The sequence below is a fragment of the Haliotis rufescens genome, unplaced genomic scaffold (genome assembly GCF_023055435.1).
Source record: "Haliotis rufescens isolate VD_foot unplaced genomic scaffold, xgHalRufe1.0.p SCAF_13, whole genome shotgun sequence".
In the NCBI taxonomy this organism is placed as follows: Eukaryota; Metazoa; Mollusca; class Gastropoda; order Lepetellida; family Haliotidae; genus Haliotis; species Haliotis rufescens.
This window is the reverse complement of record NW_025963813.1, coordinates 13,035,502-13,055,047: the sequence shown is the minus strand read 5'-3', so window position 1 is coordinate 13,055,047 and position 19,546 is coordinate 13,035,502. Positions and strand designations below refer to the sequence as shown.

General features: G+C 42.1%; 1 protein-coding gene across 3 annotated transcripts in view; it reads right to left on the bottom strand.

Moving 5' to 3' along the window:
- Positions 1-11,642: 11,642 nt before the first annotated feature.
- LOC124124326 (protein kinase C iota type-like) overlaps positions 11,643-19,546 on the bottom strand; it is a 73,898-nt gene continuing 65,994 nt past the window's right edge. For all 3 annotated transcript variants that reach the window (XM_046487460.2, XM_046487457.2, XM_046487458.2), the window contains exons 17-20: positions 19,287-19,412; positions 18,892-18,971; positions 17,893-18,098; positions 11,643-14,390 (exon numbers count right to left, since the gene is read on the bottom strand). In XM_046487460.2, coding sequence (XP_046343416.2) covers positions 14,303-14,390; positions 17,893-18,098; positions 18,892-18,971; positions 19,287-19,412 — 500 coding nt within the window. In that variant the 3' untranslated portion in view covers positions 11,643-14,302. The remainder of the gene's footprint in view (positions 14,391-17,892; positions 18,099-18,891; positions 18,972-19,286; positions 19,413-19,546) is intronic.

The following is a 19,546-nucleotide window of genomic DNA, read 5'->3' as shown; positions in this document are numbered from 1 at the left end:
CAGACGGACAGACAGACGGACGGACTGACAGACAGACGGACGGGCGGACGGACGGACAGACAGACTGGCTGATCGCTATATTCCCCCGCATTATATGCCGGGGGGATAAAAAGAGATCATGCCCGTATGGCTCTTTTTTCTTTAGGTGTGTAAGTGAGTCTTAAATCCAAATTTAAATTTCTCTTTTCGATGACAAACACAAGTTAACCTATTATGGAAGGTATAAGGCCATCAAAATAAGGCATACATATTAAACTTTAAATTGTCTCAATTCAATATTCACTTGAACCATGCAACACGAGTCAAGGTTAGAGATACAGTTATATATTTTTCAAGGGAACGGGGCAATCCGTACCCACGTGTGCCAAAAAAGCATTTTCAAACACGGCTGTTTGTTTTGTGTTTCATTTCGCAACACATGAGTAGGCCTAGTCCAATCACCATCTTCCCGAGGCTTGTGAGTTAACTGACTATAAAAGTCCAGTTTCCCCCCTTTCCGAAATAGGCTGGTATTATGGAGTTACATTTTGGCTGGACTAACGAGTCTATGCATTGTCCAATCAAAATCGCGCACCGAAATCGAAATCCGGTTCGTACAATGTCGTGCAAATTTCTATCGATTGCAGGATTTGCAAAGTATGTGCACCGCCAACTCGTTGTCAACAGATATTTTTTCCCAAGTCTTTGTATGTTTTTAATCAAGGTGCTCACGTAATTTGATGCACTTCGCAATGTAAGACCCGTTTCATCACAATATAGATCTTGATTGTCGATCAGATCGTTTTGACTGGGCGCCGCCATTTGGTTTGAAGCAAATGCAAGTGATACGAGAGGTGGAATCTGATTGGTACATATGAGAGGCTTAGAAGGGACATAACTTGTAATAACCACTGGTGGCGCTACGGTCGAGCCCAGGAATTCAAGCCTAGTTCGGCAAGGGTGGAAACTGGACTTTTAAAGTCAATTAACTCCCTTGCCTCAGGAAGATGTCCAATCACCGACTGTGAAGACTGCTTGTAACACCGGCCGACTTCCAAGAACTTTGTAGTTTAAAAATAATTAGGCCAAAACGGCCAATTGAGATATTTAATCCAAATGTTACTAGCATATGAAAGTGAGTGAGTTTAGTTTTTTTTTGTCACATTGGCAATATTTCAGCCCTTACGTGACTAGAACAAGTTATATATTAATGATACATATCATCAGACTATAAACCATGTCAACAAAGGACAGTAAGATAACTAGATTATCATAGATGTAGATTTAAAACTGGCATGTTACTATAAAAATTGGACTATTCTTAACAATACTCTTTCGTCGTCATTCGATTGAGTTAAATGGTTGACTGCCTATACTGTGGCTAACCAAGTGGGTCGATATGAAGTCATCGCTTACATTTTGCTTTCAGACGCGTGTTGGTAGGTTTGTTGTTGCCATAGGAGTTGCATCCCTGCACTGGTGAACCTTGATGCTCTTATTGTTTCTGGACAACACACCTGCGTGAGTGGATTTCAATAACTTTAACAAGGAATGGATTGATAATATTCGGCTGAAATTTCGTATGAATGATCCCAGCTGTAACGTATCTAAATTTGCTCACAGAATTCCGATCTGATTTAAAACATGACCACAACAGAAGCCACACTTAGCAACTCATGAATGGCTATGAATCGTCCATCTATTTTTTTCAAAATGTATCAACATTTGGCATAGATGTAGTTGTTTGTTTGTTTGTTGTTTTACGCGGTACTCAATATTCCAGCTATATGACGGCGGTCTGTAAACAGTCGAGTCTGGACCAGACAATCCAGTAATCGACATCATGAGCATCGAGCCACACAATTGTGATACGATGACATGCATCAACCAAGTCAGCGAACCTGACCACCCGATCCCGTTAATCGCCTCTTACCACGAGCATAGTCGCCATTTTCGGCAAGCATGGGTTGCTGACCTATTCTACCCCAGATCTTCATTTTTTGGATGATAAAGATAAATGCTTCACTGAAACGATGTTTGCAAACATACTTCTCGCAGAGGAAAGCGTTCACTTACCTTGTGGGATGATCGCCTGTCGTACACGATCACAGGGAATGAGTAACTTATGTTAACTTTAAGGACCAAGGTTGCACCAACCCTGAACTTCACAAATAACAGAGAGTGTGATTGCAATTGTCCCAGGTTTTCATGCCATTTAACTTCTGAAACATCAACACAGCTCCCCGCTTCCGATATGGACTATCGTGGAGCCGAGCAACACAGAAATATATGTAGAAAAGGGTTGCTTCATTCCAAGTTTCAAAGTTCACTTTAAGAACGCATACTGTTCATATATTCGACCACATAATGCAGTACATGCGCGGAAACTTTTCAAAGTTGCATATATGATAACCGATCTTGGAAATTATTTCTGGGTAACTGTTCAATTTTTAGTTTGTGATGACTTAAACGACGTTTTGAGAAATGTGACCTATGAGCTTTGTTTTTATATTATCTCACCATATTTGCTTCCATTAATTGTATTGTTTATTTGTAGTCTTACTACAGGTTAATATTACAGTAATATATGTTTATAACAAACACGCTTATAATGAACTGACGGATATTACGAACTTAATTTTTGGTCCTGACATTTGCTGTTTGGATGTTGTATATATGCTTATCACGAACTCCGGTTATAACGAACTAAAATTAGTGCTCTATTTGAGTTCGTTATAACCGTAGTTTACTGTATTTCTGTGGAATCTGATTGGTCCATAGGAGAGGTTTAGAAGGGACATAACTCGTAATAACCCAGGAATTCCAGCCTTGTTCGGCATGGGTTGAAACTGGATTTTTAAAGTCAGTTAACACTCTTGCCTCGGGAGGATGACCACTGTCACATGTTTGAATGACCCTACCCTGATTCTCTGCAGCTCCCCTTGTCGTAAATGGGCTGGAACTTACTTCCACAAAATGGCTATCTTAACTCTCCTTTCTTTGTTCAGTGGTATCACTACCAAGAACACAATGACCACAGGCTGCACTTCGCTTTTAGACTGGTCCCTGTTTTTATACCTGTTGCATCACCTTGATGATCTATGGTGACGGATTCTGGGATGAAGAAACTAGTCTTAGCCGACGGCGATATTGGTATCCCTTTTCACTCATAAATTGGTCCTGGACAAGACAACAGATTCACATTTCAAGCTTAAGCCATTTCACCTTTTAATGTATACATATTTTTTTCATCATATCCATGTTATGATGCAGCTTTTTTGTAGCCCATGTGACTTTACTTTCTGATATCTGCAGGCTTACAAATGACCTTGACCTTGGCGGCTATATAAGATCCCTGGTCCCGTGAACACTTGACCCTCCAGGTCATTGAGTTGGCATACATAATTTTATGCCTCGTATTCCACAATATCCTTTAGAATGGTCTCCACACATCGTACCAATGTGATGGCACATGGTCCTGTGCCAAGCGCACAATCCACAAATCAGGCGAAGTTAAGCACTGCCGGTGGCGGAGAGTGGGTGGATGGACTTCTATCAGTTTCTTGGGCTTCAGTCCTGCCCCAGATACACAGGTTACATGTGGTGTCTCCTTTGGTACAATGGTACAAGGTACAATGATGTGATGCACAATTAGCCATGGGTGTGTTTCATAGTGCAAGTGTCATGACTCGCAAACGTCAACATAGACCTATGATAGGCATGGAGCTATGATCACTTTGTGAAAGGAGGCCAGACACTGAACAACCTGGGTGCCATAGTACAAAGCAAAATTAGCACAAAGGTGGTTGTATCTCCCATACCGTAATAACCAAGACAAACGGCAGTCCCAGCGCGAAAGATGTTGTGTACAATACATCCAGATCCTCTAAACTCAGCTCTTCTTCCCCAGCTTCCCTACCTACCTATACTCATAGTGGGTGCGTGAGTTTGGGTTTTATGCTGCATATTCCCACAATATCATGGCGGTGACACCATACAAGGATTCAACACAATGTACCCAAGGGGGAAATGAAACCTCAGCCTTAGTCGTGACAAGGGAACACCTTAACCACAAGGCTCCTTCACAGTCATCCAAGGGGCGGTCGGGTAGCCTAGTGGTTAAAGCATTCGCTCATCACACTGAAGACCCGGGTTCGAATCCCGAAATGGGTAGAATGTGTGAAGCCCATTTCTGGTGTCCACCGCCATGATATTGCTGGAATATTGCTCACTCACTCACAGTCATCCCACAAGTATAGACAGGATATTAAATGTCTCATAACAAACACAGAAGCTGCAGAATATTACTTGGTTTTTATTCAAGGAGTAGTAATTTCTGCCATACAAATTATCTGTGCAGGAAATGTTCACTTCACAAGTAGAAATGTGAAAATGTAGACCAGGCATACATATACTGCTCAAAACAATACAGGGATCACAGGCGCCAAGAATAGTAAGACACTTTGACACTCACGATAACTAGAAAGAACCATATCAGAGATAGAGACAATGGCTACAGAAACCTTTTACCAAATTTTGAAGAATCTTTTTTTTCCACGTGGCATCTTTTTTATCAAACATGAAAAATATTCTCATCACTTAATCATCAAATATCTGTGTACATTCAGGTTTGATATAAACAAGAAATTCATTAAACTGATAATATTGACATGACAAATATTACAGTGTAAAATAAACATTTAGATTTAGACACTCATACGCATTAACACCAATTATTATTGTTATTATTATTTTAACTCAGCCGTCCCTGGTCAACCAGTCTCCTCTCTGACATCAGTTAATATGCATAGTTTGTTGTATTACTATCACAATAAGATAGCTCAACTCTTCAGGCCTCACACATACTATCTTCAAAACTACCTAATACATATTCTGAAATGGTGAACTGTACATCATATTCAGTGCGATTCTGAGAATAACTTCCTTTGTATTTAACTAAAATCAAACAATCTGCACCAAGAACATGACTAGTATCCTAAGTTAAAAAAATATTTGAAAGACCTAGACACATTTGTATTGGCTCATGTAGCTAGCATATTGCCAGACCACAATTGACCCTTAAAGGATGTTGATGTTATGGCAAGAAGAGCAACACAGAGATACAACCTTTCAAAAACAAAAAAAACCATGAAAATTAAACTTAAAATGTCTGACCTTAAATTCTGCTTCTCAAGATATAACATATTTAAAAGTGTTACTTTGTTTTAAAACTCCTGCAGAAGACCAGACAAGTACAAGAGAGAAAGAGAGAGAGAGAGAGAAAGAGAAAGAGTGTGTCCTCGCACACACTCAAGACACACACACACACACTCAACACACATATGCAACTATACAACCTTGAAACATAAGTCATCTTTACAAAGCCATAACATTTGTGACAACTAACTTAAAATGAATTGGGAACTTGTTCATTCTGTTTCCGGATTTTGAACTGCCATTTCCTGTGGGCGTGGCACCAAATATCAGCCTTTGACCATGTCAAGATAAAGCCCTGCCCTGTACTATTTTAACCCTTGTACCTGCTCTACTATCTTGTGTTTGGATTCCCTATTCAACCCTAGCTCTTGGACCCCTTTTACTATCTTAGCCCTCGGTCCCATTTACTAATTTAACCCTTGGACCCCCTTTCCTATCTTAGCCTTTGAACTCCCTTCACAAATGGAGCCATTGGACCCCGTTTCCTATCTTAGCCCTCGGACCCCCTTTCCTATCTTAGCCTTTGGACTCCCTTCACAAATGGAGCCATTGGACCCCGTTTCCTATCTTAGCCTTTGGACCCCCTTCACAATCTTAGCCATTGGATGCCTTTTCCTACCAAAGGTATATGATACTAAAAGTGATCTAAGCCTGCATGGTACCCCTTTACTATGCTTTGACCCTTTTACAACTCCCTTATTATCTCAGTCGTTGTACCCTAAAACTTTCCTAGCCCTTAAATTACTGTTTACTCTTTGGGCACAATTTACTACACCTTGGGTTAGTTTTATTATAATGAGTGAGTGAGTGAGTTTGTTTTAACCCCGCTTTTACCAGTATTCCAGTTATATAACAGCGTGTCAGCTTAATGTGGGAGGAAAGCCCGAAGTGATGCAGGTCTCAGACGTTTACCACTTCGGTGAAACCCACGAGCACAGGTATGGTGCTGACAAACCTAGAAACATAATCGGGGCGAACCGGGATTCGAACCCACAATCATAGGTTTCTGGCATGCCCAAGGGACGCAACTCTGCACAGTGAATCGCGGCTGCTTAGACGACTGGGCCACCCGTGCCCCCAGTTTTATTATAAGGATCACAAATGTAATATTTATACACAAAATAGAGGTGTAAAACAACACAGTGCCAATGTGGCACAATTGTGAAGAGTGTGCCTAGTGAAGGGTAATAATGTCTATATGTCTTTATTTATCTCAGAAGGTGTCAACACGTGACAAACTGCATGGATGTGGCATTCAGAGTGAGTGAGTGAGTACGGTTTTTCGCCACTTTTAGCAATGTTCCAGCAACCAGAACTGGGCTTCACACCCATGTGGGCAATCAAACCCCCATCTTTGATGTGACAAGCGAACACTTTAACCACTAGGCTACCCCACTGCCCCGTGGTGTTCAGATAAATCACCTCACAGAAATGAAAAAATGGGGATGTTTTAGCAGTTTCACACCAGAATACATCTAAATCATACAAACACATAACCAAACATTTCATGATGAAACAAGAATAGCAGCAGCAGTAATTTCAGCATAAAACAGCAATTTCATTCACATGCATTATGGGGCATTCTCCATGTAACGCTCTGCACATCCTTCTCAGTATTACCCACTTATTAACTATGACATCTCACATTGGACACGAAATATGAGGATGGTGGATATGCCAGCATATTTTGATTTAACACCTCATGATATGTCAATACCCTCTACTGAACCTATTTCACATTCTCAGAACAGAGTGGCATTGTACAAAGCGATCCTAGTGCTAAGGTGATCGTAACTCCCATTCCTTAACATAGACTTACGACAGTTGTAGCGCTAAGGTTGTTTTGTACAACGGCACCCTGGTAATCGAGAGAAGATAAATATTGTAACCATTATTTATTCCCAAGCAAGAATGTTTTCATCAATAAAAGTGTCATCCGCGAAGTTAGAATTTCATTTTGAAATATAAAAAAAAAAAAAAAAGTATTCAAGACATTGAGATGTTTTAAGTAGGAGTCTGATAACTAAAATATTTTTTTGAACCTAAATCTTAAAATAATACACATAAAAATAATAAATCTAGGTTTGGTTGTGCTACATCATCAGTGAACATTGCTGAGTGCGGCGTTAAACAACAAACCAACCAACCAACATTGTGACAAGTTATGCAGAGGACTTACACAACTGGACAATACATGTACTTCAGTCATGGCAAGGACACAAGGTACCAGCCTCACATGTTGTCTTCATTTGGAGAAGCAGTGAGTGAATGAGTGTGTTGGGTTTAACGCCACTTTGAACAGTACCCGGTATTCCACTTGTATCACGTATTCCACTTGTATCACGGCATGTCAGCTTAATGTGGAAAGAAAGCCCCAAGTGATGCAGGTCTCAGACGTTTACCACTTCGGTGACACCCATGAGCACGGGTATGGTGCTGACAAACCTAGAAACATAATTGGGTCGAACCGGGATTCGAACCCACAATCATAGGTTTCTGGCGTGCCCAAGGGACGCAACTCTGCACAGCAAATAGCATCACCTCAGACGACTGGGCCACCCATGACCTCCATTTTGGGGCAAACCCAGCATCATCTCCACTACCAGTGAGAGAGCACTTCCCACTTTGCTGACACACAACATCCATTAAATGCCTGTGGGTTAAAAAACGAGAGTTACTTCCTCTGTATCTGGTCTGTGTCTAAAATCCTTGACAGTAGCAGTTCTTCCTGGGTTTAGACTCACACTTGGCCAGCCACCCCATGTTCTGTCTTCCAGAAATGTCAGAAATGAAGTATCTTATTAAAACAGATCTGCACGATGAGAAACAGTTTTTGAACATTTCATGACCAAAGCTCAACATACAACAAACAGTATAGCAACTCAAATAAGTTCTTTTAAACAAACTGTTGATGCAGAAAAAAGTTATTTATATAGACAACTTTCTTTGCCCAGTGATACATAGGACAACTAGTGAGATACATGGCGGAAACTAAAGTATATACATCTACAACGCTACAAAAATAGATACAATATGATAAAACATCAACCAAAGCAAGATATGTCGATAAAGTCACAACTCAGAAAATGTTGACAATGTAATGAAATGTTGGCTTAAGAGCATATTGATGACCAATCGCATTAAAATCAAATCTTAGTTCTCGCTGCTGCTAAACTAAGACTTGATTTTAATGAGATTGATGATTGGTGTCATGCATGGCTATACTACAATGAGCTTAAAATAAGTTAGTGAAAACGATAAAACTGAACAGTACTCCATTTCAGTCCTTTTTTGCTGCAATGCCGTGGGCTTGAATTTGCCAAACAGATTCAGCAAATTGAGAGAGTGAGTTTGGGTTTAGGTAGCTTTAAACAGTTTTTCAGTAATATCACAGTTTGTCAGCTAAATGTGTGAGGAAGGCCCAAAGTGATGGAACAGTATAGTCTTTTTTTCAGTTTGAAAAGGACTTACGGAATGGTGACGATGCTGATCAATATGTCACAATCTAGTCACAGAAGCATCACCAATTTGAAGCCTAGGAGCACAGGGATGGTGACGATGTTGATCAATATTGTCACAATCTAGGCACAGAAGCATCACCAATTTGAAGCCTAGGAGCACAGGGATGGTGACGATGATGATCAATATGTCACAATCTAGTCACAGAAGCATCACCAATTTGAAGCCTAGGAGCACAGGGATGGTGACGATGCTGATCAACATGTCACAATCTAGGCACAGAAGCATCTCCAATTTGAAGCCTAGGAGCACAGGGATGGTGACGATGCTGATCAATATGTCACAATCTAGTCACAGAAGCATCTCCAATTTGAAGCCCAGGAGCACAGGAATGGAGACAATGAGACAATATTTGGGCAGGGTAGTGGAATCTCTGATATCACCTTCATCATCTGGCTGACATACTGCCAATGTAATCTAAAATTTAACTCACTAAGAATCCAGTAACAGAAGCACCTCTCTCCAGCAAGTAGTTCACTGCCAGACAGATCTCGGTGTCACAGACCATGGTATGGTCCTCTGGCACACAAGCAAACCAATGAGCATGGGTGGTGCCAACAGACCAGAATCAGGTGACTCTGGGATTCGAACCCATGATTAGAGGATCGTGGAAGCAATGGGAAGCAATATCGCAATGGGAGGGTGGAACACAAGAAATCTCGTCTACAGAAATTGACAGATAACTGGAAACTGTTCTCAAAATATCTTAGTATCAGATTGTCTAAGTCTATGCTAGCATAGCTTTGTGGAGCCCTGGAGGTATAAATATTAGAATGATGTCATGAAATAATTTATTATTTGTATGTATTTGTTAGTCATAGTTGTTTAATATTCAGGAATGAGTACAAATATTTCATTCTTGGTCTGTTTCAATGCATTTTAATCCAAAACATACTGTGAATGTATTTTCACACCGGTAATGGAATGGCTCAATGAGGTACACGTATTGGTGTTAATACCTCATTTAAGTTTGTGTTTGTTTTTTTCCTGTCGAAAATATAAACTGACTGTACACATGATAATATCTATAGCACTATACTGAACAAAGGAATCAACGAAACATGCAAATACCAATCTCATTAAAATCAGACCTCAGTTCTCGCTACCGCTAAACAAAGATCTGAGGACATCCCATTACGGGTCACGTCAGAACGACCTTTCATCCGACCAATCAGAGCATGGCTTACCAGATTATGAAAGTGACAGTCAGAATGTGATTTCTGATCATGCAGCCTCGAAAAGCTGCCTTCTGATTGGTCATTCCATTGGTCGGTCAAAGTTCGCGCAAGGTCGGTCTGACATGACCCGTAATGGGATGTCCTCAGATCTTTGTTTAGCAGTAGCGAGAACTAAGATCTGATTTTAATGAGATTGATGCAAATACATAGTTGTGGTAATGTAAGCATAATAGTCTGGTCATAGTCTATCCCAGCAGTGGTGCACCACGAATCAATTCTCTCAAACAGGGCGACATGGAAACATTTGCAGCGCAGGTCAACAGAGTGAATGAGTTGGATTTAATGCCACCTTGAATCTTATTTCAGTTGTATGACACTGTCAGTATAATGTGTGAGTGAGTATGATTTTACGCTGCTTTTAGCAATATTCCAGCAATATCACGATGGCAGACACCAGAAATGGGCTTCACACATTGTACCCATGTCGGGTATTGACAAGAAACGCTTTAACCACTAGGCTACCCGACCGCCCCGTCAGAATAATGAGAGAGAAATGCCACAAGTGACAGTCATATATTTATACCATTTGGGCTGGTCCCATATCAATTGGTACAGTGCTGACCAAGGATCACACACTGAGGACGAAGATGGGATTCAAACTCACACATGGATCCTGGTTCAGCCAAGGGCCACAACTCTGCATTATGATTGCTACAACTTTGGTCGGAACTGCCATTATCAGATTAATCCTCATCCACACCATCCTAAAAAGCAAACGTAAAGGACAACAAAAAACACATTGATAAATTGTGTTCATAAATCCTGAACATATTCCCCTGTGTCCCTGTGTTCGACAATCTTGGTGGAACTGGAATCAGACAGCCTTGGTGCACCACAGCATCGGTAAAAAATTGCAATACATGATGACCCTGTTCTGAGTATATACAATGTAAGCAACAAAATTCTAATAAAACATGCCACACACACAGTGCATCCTTCCATCATATTAGAAACTCCATCAGGTCAATACAATACCGCAGTTCCATAGACTATCATGTTTCACAGAGAAAACGATCAGCTTCTATTTCAGTATTCCACTGCCATGTTAATGACATACCAATGTCACACTGCAAATCTGAGACACTGTAATACTTAAAGTTGTTGACATTGTGGTGTTAGTTGTAGACCTTGTCCTTCACTGACTGGACACTCAGTGTCGTCACAGTCACACCCTGGGGTGACACCCAAGGCTTTTCAGCTCATCGTACACTGACAAATACGTGTATAACTGTTGCTGTAGCATCCAAACACTAATACTTACTTACTCCGTATTACAAGCAAATTTGTTCATGGTCTTTCCATCCACTACAATATAATTTCTTTACAATTTGTTACAAAAATTATTATCAAGCTCACCTTTCTTGACATTTTGTTCAAGTACTCGCCCCCCACCCCCTATTTTCCCATACCGCCATCACATATATTCATAAAATCATGTATTGAACTTATCAAAGCAAATAATGGTTATTGCAGGTTCAGCAACATATAAGTAATAATCCGTTGCCATAGTGACAAATACATTTGTCCATACCATTCAATGTGTTAAACTAATGTTCCATCAAAATGTCCTGCACACCTTGCAACATATACCGAACAATTCACATAAAGTAGTTTTAGAACAGGGCATATGTACAAATTTGAGATTCTAAATAAACAAAATTGGTCAAGTTTCTACAGAAGCAGCAAAACTAATGACAGGTATTTTATTATCTACAAAAGAGTAAAAATGATTGACATTATATTGAATATTGAATCTACAAAAATGCAACTAGGAAACCTCCGCAACACTGTATCTTAATATCATACACAGTCAGATGTAGTCAAGTTTGGTCCTCTTGCACACAGCTCATTATCAGGCCAAAACAAACGCCCTTCATCTCAGGTAAAACAATATAAAACTTGAAAAAATACCGCAAATACTTTCATAATTGTACTCCTGTTTTACACAACCCTTCAACAACACACGGACATACCCTATGGTAACATGAAGCCTGCTCAGCCTTCTATAAAATGTATGAGTATTCTTATATATTCAGTGAATGATCTCGACAGAGTAGCTATGCCCTGACAACTAGATTAAGGAGTGAGTGAGTGAGTGAGTACGTTTTACACTGCTTTTAAAAAAATTACCACGGCAAGGGACGCCAGAAATGAGCAGCACACATTGTTACCCTATGGGGAAATCTAACCTGGGTCTTCCGCATGACGAGTAAACTCTTTAACCACAAGGCTACCCCACTGCTCCATACTCAGGACAGAATGAATGGGATTATCATAACAGGCAGAGATACCGTGGCAGTAATCTGGACCAGACAAACCCGTGGTTGATGTTGTGACAATCAATCAATGGCTTCTGGGTGTGAGTGAGTGAGTGAGTGAGTTGGGTTTTACGCCGCTTTTAACAGTATTCCAGTTATATCACGGCGTGTCAGCTTAATGTGGGAGGAAAGCCCGAAGTGATGCAGGTCTCAGACGTTTACCACTTCGGTGAAACCCACGAGCACAGGTATGGTGCTGACAAACCTAGAAACATAATCGGGGCGAACTGGGATTCGAACCCACAATCATAGGTTTCTGGCGTGCCCAAGGGACGCAACTCTGCACAGCGAATCGTGGCGCCTTAGACGACTGGGCCACCCGTGCCCCCCTTCTGGGTGTGAATGAGGTCACAGTTGAGAGTTGGTGTTCCAAGGTCTCCCTTGGGTTTGATGCTACATTGATCAGTGCTGAAGTTGTTTCCTGATGGGTCAGGATAGTTGTGTGGAATGCCCGAAGTGAATCAGGTCACACGTTTGTATAAGCATAATTTCTGGATTGGTACCGATAGACAAAGATCAGAATTGTGGCAATCTGGGATTTGACCCATGACAGCAGAACCTGACACTGCAAAGGGACACAACTCTGGTGTCTGTGCCCCTCCAATCTCATCTATGTGGGTACTGTTTCACATCACATCACCAATCTAGTCAGGGACAGGCTGGTTTGAGACCAGATGTTGATAAAAAGTAAATAAGAATTCTACAAACAATCAATCTCATTAAAATCAGATCTTAGTTCTCGCTATCGCGAAACAAAGATCTGAGGACATCCCATTAAGGGTCACGTCAGATCGACCTTTCATCCAACCAATCAGAGCGTCGCTTACCAGATTATGAAAGTGACAGTCGGAATGTGTTTTCTAAACATGCAACCACGAAATATTGAACACATGTATTCCGAACGACAGTTACGGGTTTTATGATTATATCCATACAATCTAGGCCTTCTATAAGCCGTTCCAGAAAGTTCTGATCAGTTTTAATTTTTTTAATCGAGAATACGTCAAAATATGTTTTGAAGCGTAGTTGCAAGTTTGAAACTAGTGTCGTAAAGCTCAAGAGAGCTGCCTTCTGATTGGCTAATGTCGATTTCTTGTCAGTCATTTCATTGGTTGGACAAAATTCGCGAAAGGTCGTTCTGACGTGACCCGTAATGGGAGATTGACAAACAGTTTTCCAAAAAATGTTATACATAGGATCCCTATGTTCATATTGTTCAACATAATATGTTCATTTCTTTCAGTGAAGAAAGTTGCATTATAGAAAAGTAAAAACCACAAAGGCCACACAAATGTAATTACTTGTACAACAGATTCATTCTGAAAATAAATTAAAAATCTTAATGATTTAAGATGCATCAGTTTGGGGTTTGGGGTCCTTTCGCCTTGTTCGGACAGACCCAAAAGATCGGACACACAGATGTAATTACAAAGATGGTGAATTTGCGAAATAATTATTTTTGCATGGCCTTAAGCTCCATATAAAGAGTGAAAAATTGCACTGGAACAATTTCTTTTGATGACAGATCAAGTTAATAGCATGCTTCTTGCTTTGTTATCCATGTACTTCGATTACAAACACTGTCAGTGCAATGCGTATTGTGCGTCATCGTGGTAAGAAATAGCTTGTTCATGTCATCAGTCGGGTGATATCACACAAACAGAAGCTGACACCATGAGGACGACATGTCGATATCTTGATCGCAGCTTGATATGACTTCCAAAACATGTTAACATCATGATAATGACATGTTAATGTAAATTTCATTGTTGTCATCCTGATATCAAATTGATGTATTGATATCACGTCAAATCTTAATGACACTACATGCTATTTTTATGTTGATAGCATGTCAATATCACATTGAAAACACTCGATATCGTGCAGATAACATATGATAACGTTTCTTGTCACAGCAGTATGTGAACTTGTCATATTCCTCCAAAATTATCCACACATAGCCTTTACATCAACCACTAGGAAGCAGCTTCAACAGCCAATCGGAATGCTCGGTACATGTGCCACCTATGTCTATACACAGTCCTCCATAGACATCAACAATGGATTCACATACTCAAAGCCGTCAAACTCTGATTGATCGATCTTGTCAATCACTTTCCTGAAAACAAAAACAAAACTTTTATGATAAACATACCTACACTTCTGCTACAATGTGGGCATCTGTCACACAAGACACGGTACACAAATAAACAAATAATGTTACCCAATCCATTAAGTCACCTCTTCTCAACAGCAGGGTTGCTTGGGACCAATTCTTACCCAGAATCCCCATGGGTGGGAGGGATGGTGAGGGGGGTGAGTTAGTGAGGGAGGGAGGAATGAGGAATTTATGACATGTGGAAATAAAAAAATAACAAATCTACCCTGAACAGATTAACCACTTGGCTACCCCACCCATTTTAACCCTGTCAGTAAGTACTCACCCACAACTCTCAGGTCACCCCAACCATTTTAACCCTGTCAGTAAGTACTCGTCCACAACTCTCTGGTCACCCCACCCATTTTAACCGTCAGTAAGTACTCGTCCACAACTCTCAGTTCATCCCGTCCATTTTAACCCCGTCAGTAAGTACTCTTCGACAACTCTCAGGTCATCCCACCCATTTTAACCCTGTCAGTAAGTACTCGTCCACAACTCACGGGCCACCCCACCCATTTTAACCCTGTCAGTAAGTACTCGTCCACAACTCTCAGGTCACCCCACCCATTTTAACCCTGTCAGTAAGTACTCGTCCACAACTCACGGGCCACCCCACCAATTTTAACCCCGTCAGTAAGTACTCGTCCACAACTCTCAGGCCACCCCGTCCATTTTAACCCTGTCAGTAAGTACTCGTCCACAACTCACGGGCCACCCCACCCATTTTAACCCCGTCAGTAAGTACTCGTCAACAACTCTCAGGCCACCCCACCCATTTTAACCCTGTCAGTAAGTACTCGTCCACAACTCACGGGCCACCCCACCCATTTTAACCCTGTCAGTAAGTACTCGTCCACAACTCTCAGGTCATCCGGCCCATTTTAACCCCGTCAGTAAGTACTCATCCACAACTCTCTGGTAATCCAACCCATTTTAACCCTGTCAGTAAGTACTCGTCCACAACTCACGGGCCACCCTACCCATTTTAACCCCGTCAGTAAGTACTCGTCCACAACTCTCAGGCCACCCCACCCATTTTAACCCCGTCAGTAAGTACTCGTCCACAACTCTCAGGCCACCCCACCCATTTTAACCCTGTCAGTAAGTACTCATCCACAACTCTCGGGTAATCCCACCAATTTTAACCCCATCAGTAAGTACTCGTCCACAACTCTCTGGTCACCCCACCCATTTTAACCGTCAGTAAGTACTCGTCCACAACTCTCAGGTCATCCCGTCCATTTTAACCCCGTCAGTAAGTACTCTTCGACTACTCTCAGGTCATCCCACCCATTTTAACCCTGTCAGAAAGTACTCGTCCACAACTCACGGGCCACCACACCCATTTTAACCCTGTCAGTAAGTACTCGTCCACAACTCTCGGGCCACCCCGTCCATTTTAACCCTGTCAGTAAGTACTCGTCCACAACTCACGGGCCACCCCACCCATTTTAACCCCGTCAGTAAGTACTCGTCCACAACTCTCAGGTCACCCCACCCATTTTAACCCTGTCAGTAAGTACTCGTCCACAACTCACGGGCCACCCCACCCATTTTAACCCTGTCAGTAAGTACTCGTCCACAACTCTCAGGTCATACGGCTCATTTTAATCCCGTCAGTAAGTACTCATCCACAACTCTCGGGTAATCCAAGCCATTTTAACCCTGTCAGTAAGTACTCGTCCACAACTCTCAGGTCATCCCACCCATTTTAACCCCGTCAGTAAGTACTCATCCACAACTCACGGGCCACCCTACCCATTTTAACCCTGTCAGTAAGTACTCGTCCACAACTCTCAGGTCATCCGGCCCATTTTAACCCCGTCAGTAAGTACTCATCCACAACTCTCGGGTAATCCAACCCATTTTAACCCTGTCAGTAAGTACTCGTCCACAACTCTCAGGTCATCCCGTCCATTTTAACCCCGTCAGTAAGTACTCTTCGACAACTCTCAGGTCATCCCACCCATTTTAACCCTGTCAGAAAGTAGTCGTCCACAACTCACGGGCCACCACACCCATTTTAACCCTGTCAGTAAGTACTCGTCCACAACTCTCGGGCCACCCCATCCATTTTAACCCCATCAGTAAGTACTCGTCCACAACTCTCAGGCCACCCCACCCATTTTAACCCTGTCAGTAAGTACTTGTCCACAACTCTCAGGTCACCCCACCCATTTTAACCCTGTCAGTAAGTACTCGTCCAAAACTCACGGGCCACCCCACCCATTTTAACCCCGTCAGTAAGTACTCGTCCACAACTCTCAGGCCACCCCACCCATTTTAACCCTGTCAGTAAGTACTTGTCCACAACTCTCAGGTCACCCCACCCATTTTAACCCTGTCAGTAAGTACTCGTCCAAAACTCACGGGCCACCCCACCCATTTTAACCCCGTCAGTAAGTACTCGTCAACAACTCTCAGGTCACCCCACCCATTTTAACCCTGTCAGTAAGTACTCGTCAACAACTCACGGGCCACCCTACCCATTTTAACCCTGTCAGTAAGTACTTGTCCACAACTCTCAGGTCATCCCATCCATTTTAACCCCATCAGTAAGTACTCGTCCACAACTCTCGGGTCACCCCACCCATTTTAACCCTGTCAGTAAGTACTCGTCCACAACTCACAGGCCACCCCACCCATTTTAACCCTGTCAGTAAGTACTCGTCCACAACTCTCGGGTCACCCCACCCATTTTAACCCTGTCAGTAAGTACTCGTCCACAACTCTCAGGTCATACGGCCCATTTTAACCCCGTCAGTAAGTACTCATCCACAACTCTCAGGTCACCCCACCCATTTTAACCCCGTTAGTAAGTAGTCGTCCACAACTCTCAGGTCACCCCACCCATTTTAACCCTGTCAGTAAGTACTCGTCAACAACTCACGGGCCACCCTACCCATTTTAACCCTGTCAGTAAGTACTTGTCCACAACTCTCAGGTCATCCCATCCATTTTAACCCCATCAGTAAGTACTCGTCCACAACTCTCGGGTCACCCCACCCATTTTAACCCTGTCAGTAAGTACTCGTCCACAACTCACAGGCCACCCCACCCATTTTAACCCTGTCAGTAAGTACTCGTCCACAACTCTCGGGTCACCCCACCCATTTTAACCCTGTCAGTAAGTACTCGTCCACAACTCACGGGCCACCCCACCCATTTTAACCCTGTCAGTAAGTACTCGTCCACAACTCTCTGGCCACCCCACCCATTTAACCCTGTCAGTAAGTACTCGTCCACAACTCACGGGCCACCCCACCCATTTAACCCTGTCAGTAAGTACTCGTCCACAACTCTCGGGTCACCCCACCCATTTTAACCCTGTCAGTAAGTACTCGTCCACAACTCACGGGCCACCCCACCCATTTTAACCTCGTCAGTAAGTACTCGTCCACAACTCACGGGCCACCCCACCCATTTTAACCTCGTCAGTAAGTACTCGTCCACAACTCACGGGTCATCTGGTGTGAGCTGGACTGGCTCGTTGGTGAAGGCAGGGTCGAAGTGTTCCAGGTCCCGGTCAGACTTGATGACAGGCTTGTACGGGGGAGCGATCTGCTTCCGCTCCATCATGTCCCAGTCGATGGCACGGAAGAACGGGTGGGACTGGATATCCGCGAACCCGGTCTGGGCGTGGCACCCCAAGCGCTCCTTCGGGCTCTGAAGGTACCAAATATCAAGTGCATTTATGCTTTGTTTCTTGAATCCGAACTTGAAGCTATAATGCATCCGTAACTTATGACATAACTTAAAATCCCTGTCCACTATTTTCTCACTGTACTAATGGTCATGATGAAACTGAACAGATGTGAATCAAATTTCTTGTGTGACAATAAACAGATCTCAGCATACAGGGAACCAGGGAGTGGATCAACATGTCTCTCTCACAGCTATTTACATATACACAAGCCGACATGAATTCATTACATAATATTGAGTTAAAACATATCACATCATCATAGCGTTATACATCCTCCCGAGGCAAATGGAGATAACTGACTGTAAAACTGAACTAGGTTGGAATTGTGGAATTAAGTTTTGGCTTCACTAATGTGTCTATGCATCATCCAATCAAAATCGCGTCACAAAATCTACATCCGGTTCGAAAACAAAATGGATTACAACAGGCAGATTTCGGTCGACTGCAGGATTTGCAAAGGATGTGTACCGTCAACTGGTTATTTTAAAAAAAAAATTATGTTTTTAATCAAGGTGCTCACGTGTTTTGATGCACTTCACTAGTGATATGAGAGGTGGAATCTGATTGGTCAATAAGAGGAGCATAGCATTCTAGCCCTGTTCAGCAATGGTGGAAACTGGACATTTACTGTCAGTTAATTCCCTTGCCTCAGGAAGATGAACGTAATAGGAAAAATATAACAGATTACATGTACAAAGATAGTGCTAAGGAGATGTAACGTTTTTGCAATGCTGATAACATTCAATACAATACCTTGTTAAGGAATCCCTTCAGAACTGATGCAGCCTTTACAGACAGGGATCTCGGGATTCGGATTGTCTTCTCAAGAATAACTGAAAACATTCATACAATGTACTACACGAAACAAGACAAGGATTGTTGTATCTGTTTTTCATAGCATGAAATATGATTTTTTGTACATACCATTTTATACTTTTCTTATTTTCATGTTTTTATTGAACTGACATTTTGCATGCCAAACTTCAAACTTCAGGCCTCATTCTGAATTTATTTCTCACAGGCAAACTATGTCACACTGACAAAAATATATCAAAAACAAATGGCCTCATTTCGAAATTAAATGATCACAAAAGACTTGTCTAATTCATACGACAACCATAAGGGTCAACATCAAAAGAAAGCCTCACTCTGGAATAAGTAGTCCTCTGTATTCTGGTCCGGGTTGTCAGCGTTACCGACAACATCAAAAGGCGATCGTCCTGCCAACATCTCGAACATCAAGACTCCTAGAGCCCACCAATCTACACTGAAGTCTGTAACAACCACACAGAGCAACACATCATAACGACAATAATTATATCTTCCCCTTGGGGATTCTGAGGTACAATTTTGTTTGTTTGTTGTTGAACGCCTCACTCAGCAATATTCCAGCTATATGATGGTGGTC